This window comes from Corvus cornix, chromosome 13, assembly GCF_000738735.6.
Source record: "Corvus cornix cornix isolate S_Up_H32 chromosome 13, ASM73873v5, whole genome shotgun sequence".
Taxonomy (NCBI): Eukaryota; Metazoa; Chordata; class Aves; order Passeriformes; family Corvidae; genus Corvus; species Corvus cornix.
Window position 1 is genome coordinate 10991540 of NC_046343.1, and position 15643 is coordinate 11007182.

Sequence of the window (15643 nt, forward strand, 5' to 3'; positions counted from 1 at the left end):
CTGATTGTGATTTTTATTTAAAATTGCTTGGGATATTCTCCATCTCTAAACTGGTCCATGAGGCTAACGAAGAACATGACTGAGTTGATGTGAATTTCCATATTTTAAATCAGAAATCCATTTTACCTTGAACACAAAGTTGAAGACAACACCATCACAGCCCTTTAAAGAAATCCTTCAGCACTATGTGACACTCAACCCAACAACTCCCAACTTACAACCTTACAAGGCTAATATACAAAATAACCCTTCAGATGACTACTTTTCTCTAAGGCAGGAGAAACCTAAACCTAAGTGAAAGGTTGAGTTGGCTACAAATGAGACTACAACCAGGCTGTTACACTTGAGTAGAGCATATTGGACAGAAGCAGCCCAGATGGAAGACAGGAAATAAAAAACAGGATCTACACATGCTACCATCTCCCTGCACACAGGGAGACCAGCTTGCTGGCTACTACCCTGTCAGATTCCTACAAGAAACCACCCAATATGTCATTCCAAGAGACTGAAACAATAATGTTGAAAACAAAGATCTGAAAAAGAACTGCAACTCATACACAGAAGATTTTTAAGTCCCCAAAAAGAACAAAACATCTCTCTGGTGCAGAGCATCTTTAACCATCAACTCCTGAGTGACACAACGCAGTTATGAGCAGTGGGCACAACCCTCACACATGATTCTCCATCAGGTCTGCATTAAGAGTTGCTTATAAAGAATTAATGACCTTGGAACTGCCACCCAAACCCTTATGGTCTATCAAAACAGAGATTAACTGTCTGAACATGCTACATAAAAGATTTTCTCAGGCATTTTCCAAGGAACCGAGTTAATATCTACCATGGTGTAAATTTGTCTATGTGGTAAAAGCAGAAAGAAAGAGATAACTGGTTTTTGTGTGGAGAGCACAGTAGTGACTGAATTTTTACTTCCTGTGGCAGTAATTTGCAAAATATTTAGAAGTTTTGAAAGGTTTTTCTGCCACAAGAGTACATCCCTCCCGCAGTACTGTCAGCGCCAGCTGAGGTCAAGGTTTAAGCAACTCTCCAGATTGATCCCAGTCAACAGAGCAGGATGGTTTTCCTGCAAAGGACAGACTGTGCTCAGGATCTGCTTCCAAACAGTTCCAGGCCTCCTGGTGGAAGTGCTCTGTGTGTGTTTGGACTGCAAGTAGGAAATCAGTGCAAAAATATCCACAAATTTTTACTGACTTATGACAAGCAAGTGCAGTTCTGCTGCTCTGCTGAGCAAGGGGAGGGCAACACACAAACACACCTGCTGTGGGAGGACCCTGGGGTCAGCAGGCCCATCATCACCCCAACACCTGGGGAGGAAGCAGATGCACAACTGACTGCTCAACCTACTCGAGATGGAGAAAGGCTCAAAAAAAAGTCTTCAATGCAAGAATCATAGAACAGGTTGTGAGGGACCTTAAAGTTCATCTCGTTCCAACCCTCCTGCCATGGGCAGCGACACCTTCCACTAGACCAGGTTGCTCCAAGCCTTGTTCAACCTGGCCTTGAAGAGCAGAGAAGACAGGTCCTATTACCAGCCTCAGAGCATAGCTCTCCCTAACAGCAACTCAGTATCTTGTTCCAGAACCAAAGCCACAGCCTGGCAGGGCAGGACAATGTCTGTCCATCTCTCCTGCAGCAGACAGATGCCACATCCCAACACTGTGGCATCACCCCCCACCACAGGCTCTCCCCAGGGCTACAAGAAGGACTGTAAACTACTGCCAGCAGCCAGATTTCAGTAAGTACAGGTGCTTGCTTAAAATAAACCCTCCCTAGTTTCAGTCTGATATAGTTTCATTTGTGCATCGCTCTTAACTGCTGTTACATAGCAGCACATGTCACCTCCAAACTGTGGTGATTCCTGTAAATCACAGTTTATATATATCCTGCTTGTCAAGTCCGTAAAATCTTTAGGGAAACTCCTGAATATAAGGTCTGAAAAACAACCACTTTCATTATGGATAAATTGAGGTTGACATGTTGCATTATGTTGTTAGTTTAAAAAAAAAAAAAAAATTAATCTGAAAACCACAGATTTTAACCAAAGGGCAGTATTTTCATTAAATATTTTCTTACTTTGTGCACAGCCTATTCAAGTCATTACTCGCTTGAAACTGCAGATGCTCGTTAATTGGATTGGGAAACACCAGTGGTCTATGGAAATTCCTAGGAAGATTTTTAATGCACAGCACACCTTGAGGATCGGTGTTTTGCTAATGACCACCATAACCAGCGGCAGACTTTCAAGGAGCCCTTGAAAGTAACACTGTTGACAAAACGAGCAGACAAAATCAGTATGTAAAATAAAATATGAGCGAACATGCATTTGGCAATTTTCCCCTTGCTTACAAAAGCAGAGGGAAGTGCCCAAGGACAGCTCGGCAGACCAGGGTGAGTTCAAGATGCCAAGCACAGGTTCCCATGCTGGATGCCAGGGGGACCCTGCCAGAGGTTGCTTCCAGCTCCACCAGTGAAGCAGCAGAATCATACAATCACAGAATCGTTAAGCCTGGAGAAGACCTCCAAGATCAGGAAGTTCCACCATCAATCCAGCACCACCAGCATGTTCACCACTAAACCATGTCCTCAGTGCCATATCCACAGATATTTTTTTAACACTTCCAGAGATGGTGATTCCACCACTGCCCTGGGCAGCCTATTTCAATGCCTTACAACCCGTTCTAAGAAGAAATTTTTCCTAATAGCCAACCTAAACATTCCCTGCCTCAACCTGACACTGTTTCCTCCCATCGCTTGTTACCTGGGAGAACAGATCAACCTTCATGTCATTCCAGCCTCCTGTCAGGGAGCTGTAGAGCGTGATAAGGTCCTTTCTGAGCCTCCTTTGCTCCAGGCTGAGCCCTGACAGCTCCACTGGCCACTCCTCATCAGACTCATGCTGCAGACCATTCCCCAGCTGTCTGGCCTGGGAAGCAGATACCTCTACACCATTTGTTAGTGGAGCTGCTTAATCACTACCTGATTCACAGCCTCTTCCCCCACCCCCACAGCCCAGCCTAACAGTAATTTTCCTTTCCAGAAAGCCAGGGGGTCCATCCACGTACATCTCCTCTCCTCCACCAGACAGTGCCGGATGCTGCATCCACACCCACACACCCTTTGTGCGCAGCCCACGACAAACCAAACCCACAGGGGCCCACACAGGAAGTGAACATGCTCTAGACGCGGCTTCTTTTGATCACAGAAGTAAGAAACACATATAAAAATGCAGGAGAGTTCAGCAGAGCTGCAAACAGGGACAGCATACGTGGGCTTTTCCAGGGTCCTGTCCCACACAGGGTGCCTGGCTAACGGAGGCTCTGGCATATGCTGTGGAACCTGAGCACATGCCTGCTCCTGAGCACCTGAGAGCTGGGATCCCACCTAGGCCATGCAAAATTATCAAGACACAGACTAGAGAAAATCCTCATGTTGTTAAAAAACAGCATCAGAAGAAGGAACCTGCATTATCTCTTTGTATCACGCAATACCTCCAGAGAGATAATGACAACATTAATTTCTGTATCCTGTAAGTGCACTGCAAGATCCGTGGATTTCAGCAAGACCTAAATTTTCTTTTGATTCATAGAATTCCCAGAATGGTTTGGGTTGGAAGGGACCTTAGAAAATAACCAGTCCCAAGCCTCTGCATTGGCAGGGACACCTTCCACTACCCCAGGTTGCTCCAAGCCCCACCAAACAAGGCCTTGGACACTTCCAGGGACGGGGCAGCCACAACCTCACTGGACAACCTGTGCCAGGGCCTCACCACTCTCACAGGGAAGAATTTCTTCCTATTAGCAATCTAAACCCACGCTTTCTGTCACCCTGAAGCCATCCTCCCTTGTCCTGTCACCACAGGCCCTCGTCCAAAGTTCCTCTCCAGCTCTCCTGGAGTCCCTTTAGGCAGGGGAAGGCGCTCCAAGGTCTCTCCAGAGCCTTCCCTTCTCCAGGCTGAATAGCCCTAACTCTCTCAGCCTGTCATTAGTTAATAAAGTTAAAATTCTGTCAAATATTTTTTTAAAGTGTCAAAAAGAGGAAGTGTGGACATGAACACAACAAAAAGCAATGAGCTGCAAAGAGAACCGTCTTCCAGCTCAAGAACTAGTGATTTCAGCCACTCACAAGATCAGCCACAGCCTCATCAAAATGAATTGATATTCCAAAAAAAACAGAAGCCAGCAATGCTGTGTCCAGGTTTAACAAAAAGCAGCTGGAGACATGCCCTAAGTCAGTCTTACTTGGTTTCGATTATTGAAAGGTACCATTTCAGCAAATTTACCTGGTAGTTAAAAGTAGATTATAAAAGACCCACAGTGTTTTATAGCATTTAAAAAGAAAAGGATTGGTGATGGTAAAGCACCTAATGGGTTTGATCCAGTATATTGAAGTGTGACTTAATTCCCTCCAATTATGAGATCCCCCATGCTACCTCCAGCCTCTGACAGGATTACATTAAGTAATGATCAAAGAACAAGAAACTTGCCACTCAAGCAGTCTGCAGTGACAGACTTCTCTGAAGATAAATGCTTCTACACAGCTCCAGGACAAATTTTACTTTATGCAAATATTAAGATACTGTCCATAAAATGCAGTATTATAATGAATCTTTTAAACCTCATCATCCTCTTACAGTAGTTTAAAAAAATTTCATCTCTGAGGAAGGGGATTACTACTAAAGTTTGGTACTAATTTCTTTATTCTGCTCTACAATAAACCAGCAGGTGAAAAAATTCAGTATGTTGTCACAACTCCACAGAAACAGGCATTAGATCATACATGCACTATTTTTAGAGCTACAAATATTCTTCATCTAAAAAAAAAAAAAATCACAGAGACTTGTCAAAAATGTATGTGGGTAATAAATACACAGAATAACAGAATGGCTTGGGTTGGAAGGGATTTTAAGTATCATCTTGTTCCAATCCCCAAGGCAGGGAGGGACACCTTCCACTATCCCAGGTTGCTCCAAGCCCCATCCAACCTGGCCTTGAACACTTCCAGGGATGGGGAGTCCACCACCTCAAATTACTGACCACCAAAAGGAATTAGAAAAACGTTACTGAAATGAAAAAAAGATTTGAGTTTACAGGTTTGAGTCACGTGGGAATTTGGACTGAATTGTTAAATCCTGTTTGGATTTGAACAGTGCAAGAAATATAAATGCAAAACTTACTATCTCAGGGTTTATTTTTTAACTGTGAAGATAAATACTTAAACTGTTTACTTTCCTATTACTTGATCCAAGATCAAAACAGCAATTTAATTTTTATAAAGCACCAGAACTATAATTAAATTTTATTTTTTTCAAAGCATTATCATTCAAAAGTCACTTGCTGTTATTCTGGCTGCAGTTTTGCAAGTTCCTACTGTATGAGCACAGAAGTCTGGGATATAGTTTAACAGAGATGATCACAATTACTTCTTTCTTTTGTAAGTAAAAAAAATGGTTGTATTATTACTTCTTTTGTAATTATAAAACATGGTTTCATTATTGATTGGGTTGAGAATTAGACTAAGAATAGAAATGACTCACTATTTATCTCCATTGTGACACTGCCCTGCTGCAACGACCCCAGCTCCTGGCTGGACGTTTATCACCACCAAGATATGTAACCATGCTAAGAAATCAGATCTGAATCAAGAGCTAGCATTATTAACACCAATGGCACATTTCTTCTTAATCCATTCATTTTGAGCAAGAGGTTTTGCCAAATGTGTCCAGCCTCACTTTCTCTCCCACAGTCAGGACATTACTGTGGGTGGGGTGATGTGCAAGATGCAGCATTACTACGTGACAAAAATGGAAAAGGCCAGGAATGCCCAGGGATGAAGAGATCTGATATAATTACAGGAATGCTCAGACCTGTCCCAGGCAGACTGACAGCCACACATACTCAGGCTGCCATCGTGGCCGTGGCCTCACACATGACCCACTGCAACAGAGCCACCTCCTCCAGCCCTTCACAGGCAGTAGTGCTATTGTGTAGCCTGAAAAAAATATTTGGTAAGTGTTTTGCCAAATACACAACTGCCCTCGGGATCTGGCTGGCCTGCTGTGCTGTAGAAGGTAAGAATCCCCAGCACCAGCAGAACCTCAACACATTGGATGCACACCTTAGGTGCATTCTGGATGTGGAGGAGAGCCCAGCCTGCTCACCAATCCACCAGAGCAGTGCTGGCATCCGCTGCACGGGGACTGCAAGAGCAGTCACATCACTGTGCACTTCGAAGATAGAAACAGAAACATAAACCTGTTCACCCTGAGGGAGAAGAAAGAACACTGCCAGCATGTGCTCACTGTATTTACTTGGAAAGAAAAAAAAAACACAAAACAAAAAGCAACTACAAATAGTTAATTCTGCAGACAACCAGTGCTCTCGTGAAATAACACTGCTCTATGAACCACAAAAATTTAGCAAAGGAATCTAAATGGTAACACCTTCACCAAAGAAACCAACCAGATGATCCATTTTTAACATTAGTTCATTCAAGGGAGGGCAGGGAGAGAAGAAATTTTAAATACCCACAATAATTTGAATGTCAACTATCCTGAAGATAAACAATTAAATTAAGAACTAGAACTCTTTTACTTAATTAAGAGGCATAAGAGAAAAGAAGAGCTTCAAGGATAGTAACAATAATTTAAAGTATTATTCAAAGTATATATATATTACAGCTTGGTTTTGTGGCCAATCAGGTATTTCTACAGAACAAGTTCCAGCACTAACAAGAAGTACTCCATGTGAGAAGTAGATGTTAGCTCATGTCACAATCCAATAGGTAATGTTTTACAAAACATGGATTAACCTTAATCATAAATATAATCCCAGTATATTTAATATGCAGAGATTTACATTCTAAGGAGTTAATGGAGATTGCATAGATAATTCCCTTAACAGCAAGCACAAGAAACCTTCTATTTAAGGAAATATTCCTAGCTGGGTTAAAAAAAATACTGAATTTCAGTACCTATAGGATCTGAGTTTTCTTTACAAAGCAGAAAACTACTTGCATATGAGAGACTAGGCACGTAAAAACTTAAATGGTGTCATACTGAGTATTCCAACATCAGCCACAGGAGATGGACTGGAGTCCATGCGGAAAGCTCCAAGCCCTCCCCAAGCATGCAGGACTCACAAAAGGTCCATCAGGCTGCATTCAGCATCTGTCACAGAGCACTCAGCAACAGGCTGGAGAGTGAAATACAACTCTGTGCTCATTCACTAGCATTATGCCAGACAGGAAATCTGCTGGAGAGTTTGTAAACACTTTTCCCACTCTGGCAGAAACCTTACTGCAAGTTCCTGTCAAATGGAATCGCCCTCCTCCTTATCCTGATCCCTCACCTGTAGCAGAGGGTTGGAACTAGATGATCTTTAAGGTCCCTTCCAACTCCAACATTGTATGATCCTACCCTTCTCTCATGGGCTACATGAAGGGTTACACCATGAAACCTGTTTTTCAAGATCACTGGGAACCAGTGTATGAGCAGGTTCATATAGGCATGGAACTAACCATACGTCAGATAGTACATACTTGACTAGTTTGTAATGGAATATGGAAAAATACAGGCACCAAAGTTTTCCTTACTTGTCGCACAGGCAGCTTGTTACCGTGTTTTGATTCCTTAGTCATCTGTTGAGTTACAGATTACTTTTTGCTACCTTAACTACTCCAAGTAGGACACTTTCCAATTCGGAGCTTACAGTCTACAAAGTAAGGATTGGTATTTCAATTCAAACTGCTGAAAACCCAGCATCTTGCAGATTTGGTAGCAGAGAGGTGGTTGTTTACTCCTTGCCACTTAGCACTCACTCATCCAAGAAAACACTTAGCGGTATTACAGGACTCTCCTTACATATTCCTAATTAACAGACATAAAAGCAGACTTAGGAATGTGCTGTTGATTTAAGTTTATACCATTTTCCAACAAACACCTCATATATACATATACATATTCACAAATCTGAGGAAGTCACCAGGTTTGCAACAAGCAGCTACAGGCTCAGGTGCTCTGTACTGTTGGTAACAATGAAATAAATCAACACAAAGAAAAATCAATCAACTTGAAGGAAAATCTTAATGAGGACATAATCTGTTGACTAATCACAGTCCTGTGTGTGTACCACACTGACTCCTTGCACCAATAACTGAGAGCCTCTGAGATCATTCACGAAGCCATGAAACTTGGTCTTTCTCAGAACAAAGATGCCAAGTCCCTTCTCATGCATCCCCCTCCAGGCAAGCTGCATAGGTAGCACCAGCATCAGCTGTTACTGGGATTCTCCTACTCTTAGCAATGAAACCTGAGAATTATTTATTATCTGTGTTCTTATTCACTGTCACAGACATCAAAGAGAGAGATACAGTCTGTCATACACAGATTGGAATTTAATTACTAATAAAGCTTTATGCGTACCCACCCAGACCGTGAGGGTCCAACATCTCATTTCTTCAATAATTAATTTTATGTCTTACTAATAAAATCCAACATGTGACAGTTCTAGAAATGAGATGGCAGAGGATGTTAAACTTCAAGGAGCATATTCTCTTCCTGTCACAGACAAATGCTGTGCAGGGCCTAAAAGCACCACTTGCGACCCAACTGCTACCAACACACACAAAAACCAGCAGTTATATAAGTTATAAGCTCATATGTGACTGCACACATCAGAGATTTTGAAGTGTATCAACTGAGAGTGTATCTCTTTTGGGGAGATGAAAAGGAAGATGGGCAAAAGGGGGAGAAATTGGTTTTTTCTCTTCTGAGCATGAATACTATTCCAGGGTTGTACTTGAATGATAGTACTGGTTTTAACCTTTGATTTTCAAAGCAGATCAGATTATCCAGAACAATTACTTTCAATTAAATAATTTGTCTAGATCACATATATCCTGTTACCAAGCAGGAAGTTTGAAAAATAAGGGTGAAGAAAAACCTTCGCATAAGCTTTGCAGCCCTGAAACCACAGAGGTACGTGCCTTCACACAGAGCAGAGTTTATAGTCTCTGCTGCTATTTAAAACTAGCAGATGAGTTGTTAACTCTTCTTGATGCTTGAACTACCACTATACTATTTTTAAGCAAGTAAACACAACCAAGTACAAGACTGTTAATGCTGTACTGATCTGCACTTGTGATGAACTCAACTCTACACCATAGTTCAAATTTATTAAGGAAAAAACCAGAAACCCACCAATTCATACATCTTACCAAAAGAACTCCAGGTAAAACCAACAAAAAATGAAGAATGACCATTTCTCTGTCCAGTGATCATATTAAGATTTATTTATAGTGCTCAGCTGAAGATCCCTAAACCAAAAAAACCTCATCTTTTCCAACTACTACCTTCATTTCCACCTATGGTGTTCCAATCTAAACCACTTCATCACTGCTCCCCAACACGAAAGAAGCGCTCTCAAAAATGGCAAGCATGGACTATTTCACTGCATCAGTTTTGTCAGCAAAAGAAAATTCCAGCCAGCCATGCAGACATCACAATGCCAAGGAGACAGGCCAAGGGAGAGCAGACTCACCGACATGTAGCTGCTGGAATCCACATGGTCCGTGATGGTCTGACGCTCACCCCTCTGGTTAATCTTCCTATACCTCCGACGGGACTGACGGAGTGGGACTTCTCTTTGCAAGATGTTTTCCTCATTGTCTTTGGAGTTCTCCACCTGAAACACATGTTCAGGCTCCTGGTTAAACATCCAGTTCTTCCATAGCACTGAGAGCCGATGGAGCCGTATGAAGCTCATGGGGAAGGAACAAACATAAGTTCAGGGCAGTTAAAGTTTCTGAAGAAAACAACCGTGGTTGTTTCGGAGAACCACTGCTGCAGATCTCAGAAGTGCCTTAATACAATGAGCTGGAGGCCACAGTTTCCTTCCGGGAAACAGTGTATTTATATTAAAAAAAAAAAAAAAAGTAAAAAAGGCACACGTATCCCTCTAAACAATGTCACTTATCAGCAGAAACCCTTCTGCACCCACACATAGCACAAAAGAGTTATTAGGCACTGCTCATTTCAAGTTTATCTTCAACACAGAAGTTACCATTTCTTTGTATATTTACAATCTGGCAAAAACACTGAATTATATCCTATTTTTATTAGTGTAATTTTTAAAAGCATAATTTATTTCTAGTACCAGTCACAACTAAACAACTTTAAATATTCCAGCTTTTTATAAATAGCTACTTCACCTATGTCATACTACCTTCTAATCGCTTCCAGTGGATTATGGAGAAATGGCTGGAACTTGATTCGTATCTTGATGTTAAATATTATTTGTGACTAAACATTAAAAATTAGGTAAATTTATCTTGTTAGTAAAAGCCAACATGAAACCTTTTATCTCAATAGCTACAATTCTTTTTTTCTATAAAAAGCAGTCTCATCCTTTTCCATTTCCTTTTGATGTTTTGGAAAAATATCTCCCAGCAGGAAGCAGGGCAGACACGCATGCAAATAGGCTGCAGCAGCCAAGAAGCTTCTCTACAATATATTTATTATGTAGAAGTTTCTGCTGTCTTCAATTGCTTATTTTTCATTTTTTTTCTCTCCAAATTTCACTGGAAAATCCTAAACATTAAGGCTGTACTAGTGGAACAGGAGAAGAACCTCTGCGTGGTCTTATACAGCTCTCACTTCACATACTCAAGTAAATTATCTCAAAATTAAAATCCAGAAGGTACAAAGGAATGAAACCCAGAACGACTTAACAGACAGAAACAGGAAAGTAACCAAACTACACCATCACAAAAGCAAGATCACATCTACCTTCCACATCACTTTTTCCAAACAGCTACGTTCTGTCTGAAGTCAGAGGAAGGTGCAAGCAGCTGGGCTTGTCTTGCGGGTTCTTTTTGATTCCATAGAGAAATCATACATTAACAACATGGGTTAAAGATATAACAGTTAGAAAAGTTAGAAAAGAAGAGTGACGCTCGCACCATAATATTGTCAAAAAAAGAAATCAGAAAAGCTGAGCTCCCCCAGCAACGGATAACCACACTTTTCACTAGGATTTTACTACCTCTTTGCAAAGGAACAGGACAACAACCAAAGGTATCTATTTGCAGCACTGCTGTAAGCACAATGGTATAAGGGTGTAAAGAATACAATGCATGCAGGCAGAAACAAAAAAGAAACAAAAAATCTTTTTAAACAGGCCATCCAGTATCATAAAGAAATGCACTAAGATGATTGATATAGAAGCCTTTCTTCATGCAGCATAAATATGGATTTCTAGTTAGCACAGTGTTGCCCTCAAATTGTACAGAAGTCCTCCAGAAATAAGGAATTTTGGTTTTGTAAAGAGTTACTCATTAAATAACCAAAATTGCAATGATTTAATTTTTAATTTTTTCTATGCGAGCTCCTTCAATAAATGCATTATTATCCTTTTTTCAGTCTTATAAGACCGTAGAAAACAAAACAAGCAGTGAGCTTCTTCAACAGAACAGACTCACCTGGACCTGAAAACTGCTGAGGTGAACAAAGGCTCTTCCAATACAGATAACCCTTATTATCAAGAAGCCCCAAACTAAACAGGTATTTTTAACACTATATTAAAACAAACACTCAGTGACAGAAGAAATTATTTTTCTTTCACAATTCTAACTGAAAACTAAGAAGGGAGCATAAATAAATTATTTGATAGCACTAAGTCAAAACAAACAAGTGGGGGAAAATGAGACCACCTGCTTCCTTCGGTTAGTGAACTGCTGCTGACAAAACCAACATGGAAATCAGAAACCAGGAAAGACCTCCATGCCACAGAGCTTCCAGCTTAGTACCACCAGCAAGAGCAGTATTTTGAGTCCAGCTGACCACCAGGTTGTCAACACTTATGATTTACAAGAACTGATTCTGATATTCTGTGCTTGAACAGGATAGGCACACCTGGGCATCTCACTCGGCCCTGCTTTCACCTGGTTAAAACTAAAAATTCCTGTTGGCAGAGAGGTGTCACCCTCATCACACCCCTATGAAAGAATTCAGCTTCTCTGTGGATTCTGGGAGCCAGGTCCCAGCATGGGAGCAGAAGGAGGACAGGTTCCCCAGGCCACTGCAGAGCCAGGAGGACCAGGCTGCCATCAAGTCAGATTGAGACACAGACTGCTTCCCATTACTTCATTTTCAATAGAGTATCACAGAATTGTTAAGGTTGGAAAAGGACTCTGAGATCATCACATCCATCCATGCCCCAAGCCCCTGCCAGGCCCACCACTAAACCATGTCCCCAGGTGCCACATCTACACATCCATGAAAACCTTACAGGGATGGTGACTCCACCACTGTCCTGGGCAGCCTGTGCCAGGACTTGACCATTCCCATGAAGAAAATTTCCCTAACATCCAATCTAAACCTCCCCTGGCACAACTTGAGACCATTTCTTCTTGTTCTATCCTTTGCTACCTGGGAGAAGAGGCTGATCCCCACCTGGCTACAACCTCCTGTCAGGGAGTTGTAGAGAGCGATGAGGTTCCCTCCTGAGCCTCCTTTTCTCCAGGCTGAGCACCCCCAACTCCCTCAGCTGTTCCTGATCAGACTCATGCTCTTGCGCCAAGAAGTCTGGAATAGCACATTAACAGGCCATATCCTAATCAAAGGTGTTCTTTATTAACCTCAAACACTGGCAGCAGCAGGATGCTCCCACACCACCAGCTTCACCCAGGCACTAGCTGCCACACAGAAATCGAGAACTACAGGATTGCCCTGTTTCACTCTGCAGTCCAAATCAGCAATGAAGTATTTTCTACCTGCAAGTATCACGCTGCCCTTCTGAAATCTTACACTTAGATCTGAAGAAGAAAATGAAGCACCAAGGAACAACAGCAAGGATACTTCAATACACCGAGATATGCTGCAATTCTGGACCATTTTCTTAAGTGATAAATGGGGCTATTATTAATTCAATAGATTGCTCAGCCTCCAAAAATATGAGTTACAATGACCATTCACACACTGTTATCCTCATTAACTTAAGCTGACCACATTTTATGGCCTTTAAAATGGGTCTGTTCCCAGAGGCTTCCCACTACAAAACTGATTTACATTCTAAAACGACAGGAGAGAAGAAAAAAAAAATTCAAAAAAATCAGTCACCAGCAGGAAATGATAGAGTTCTTTAACTCCATTAAAGTAGCTAACTAATTCTTCTGCTTGAAGATAAATATTCATTATGTATTAAACCTCATTAGTATGTTGCACATTAAAATCTAGAGAAAATAAAAGAATTAAGATAAATTTTAATAAGAGTTCATCAGGGAAATGAAACTCAAGTACACCTTGTGTCAGTGAAGATCATTAACAAGGTGCACACCACCACACTGATGTTTTTTTCTCACACTATTTGAAGTGCTATCTAGAAAATACAGCTAATACTACCTGTAGCTACATTTACCTGTGAAACATGATCATAAATATAACGAGGTAACTACTCTGCACTTTTAATTCTCTGATTTTCCTACCAGAAAAACATACTGAAGTTCCAGAGAAGGACATAAGATACTTTCAAGTGTCTCTATACTCTTACTGGCATTTAATTGCTATTACAGACAATTCAGGAGATCTAAAATAGAGTGAACAGCTGTTTGGGCTGTGCCTTTGCCTCCAGGAACACTCAGCAGTGTGTGAGGCTGCTGACATGGCCAATGCTGGCTTACCCAGCTACTGTGATACTGTGTTCCTCTGAAAACACTCATCACAGTTGTGCCTACTCAAGTTAGACACACAACACTAGTTTCTTCAGTAAGTATTTCAATAGGGCCAGTTTCTCTCTGGAAGCACACACTGCACAGAAGCTCCTCTTTTATTTCCATCTTCAATAATTTTTTTTTTAAATTATTATTACAATGGTGATATGACCAAAGAAGGATGTAGGTATTTCTTAAGATTTCTATAATGTACTTTGCCCATTAAATATTTTTCACATAAACTTACAAATGCACTTGCAGTGAGTCAAGTCACCAGCCTCCTTCCACTAGACCAGGTTGCTCCCAGCCCCATCTGATCTCGTCTTGAACACTTCCAGGGATGGGGCAGACAGAACTTCTCTGGGCAACCTGTGCCAGGGCCTCAGCACCCTCACAGGGAAGAACTTCTCCCCAATATCTAATAATAGATATGACATGGCTGCACACATTGCCACCCAAATAGTCCTGTGGCATTCCTCCAGGCATAAATCCACCCCCAAAATTCCAGCTTTGAGAAGAGACTGGACAATTCAGAATAAATTAACTGTTTCACTCCAAAGCGTGAAGACAGGTATATTGCACTCTTAACCTTAACTCTTAACTTCATGGCAGACTGTAGGTTAAAATATGTGCTGCAGCACAGAGCACATTACTGATGCTATCAGAGCCCACAAGCAGAGTCAGACTGACACTGCAGAGAGCAAATGGCACAAAGGACAGCAAGTGGACTTGGTACAGGACACTGCCGACCTCCCTCCCGCTAATGCGCTGTGAGAAACAAACATCTTACGGAAGCTGTTTACATGCTCAGTAAGAGACACTGTCAAATATCAGTTTTAATGTTACCATATCTAGATCTAGGGCAGCTAAATCAATAGCAGTCTGGAGATCTGAGTCTGATTAACAGACACGTGGCTTCTGAGCACAACGAAGAGTTTTGTTCAGCTCCATTAACAATATCTAAGATGAAAGTTGAAGGAGATCTACCTGTGTCCCCGGGCACACTGCTGGGATACAATGTCAATCTGTACTATGGAAAAGTAATCCTAATATTCCAACTGCTCACAGCATGTGTACAACAACCTGGGAAGGACTGAGCAACACACTCTAAGCACAGATATCTGCATCTATATATGCACTTGGCAGTATCAGTAAGTGTTCTGAAGAAACAGAAGGAATCCTGGACATTAAGGATGGTGACAAACCTTACCCTTCAAGCATGGCTAAGCAGTCTCATGTTTCTTCTCCTACCTACAAGCCTTCAAACTATGTGGCACTGCAAAGGTTTGGAGGAAGAAGGTTTTTCCACCCAGGCATGACCAATAAAAGCCATGAAATGGGGAATGGGGGTGTAAATAAAATATTCAAGATAGAAGACTATCATAGCCTGACTCAGGAATGCTCAACTCAGCCGTGACAGTTAGGCTTTTGAAACTCAAGTAAGTATAATTTTAGAAAGAATGACCTAATCATCATCATTTACCCGTCTAGATTAAATTTACATAGCTACTGCTGTTACAAGAGCAGCCATAGGTATAATTGAAATCAAGGCAATTTTGCTGCAATTTCACAGAATACTTTACAATAAGCTTTTTGCGGTAAAAGAGAAAGAATTTGCTGAAACCAGCAATAGATTTATATACATATGAAAAAAATCTGTCTTACCACAATCATTTCTGAAGGTTCCAATATGATACATTCGCATCCTCTCTTTCCTCCAGACTGCTTGCCAAAACTAGAGTGGGATAGAAAAAAAGCAAACAAAAAGCAATGAGATTAACAGCCTATTTTACCTTTTCAGTAACAAAAATAATTGGCAATGGTCCATGTTGTTAAAAAACAAAAAAGAAAAAAAGAGAAAAATTGATGAAAACTATTGTGTGAAAAATGCTAATTAGATAGTATCATTACCATAACATTT

General features: G+C 41.2%; 1 protein-coding gene across 11 annotated transcripts in view; it reads right to left on the bottom strand.

Annotated features, from left to right (window-relative positions):
• RAPGEF6 (Rap guanine nucleotide exchange factor 6) overlaps positions 1 to 15643 on the bottom strand; it is a 121557-nt gene that overhangs the window by 66707 nt on the left and 39207 nt on the right. For all 11 annotated transcript variants that reach the window (XM_010413096.4, XM_010413092.4, XM_010413098.4 and 8 more), the window contains exons 5-6: positions 15388 to 15457; positions 9555 to 9698 (exon numbers count right to left, since the gene is read on the bottom strand). In XM_010413096.4, the coding sequence (XP_010411398.1) occupies positions 9555 to 9698; positions 15388 to 15457 (214 nt within the window). The remainder of the gene's footprint in view (positions 1 to 9554; positions 9699 to 15387; positions 15458 to 15643) is intronic.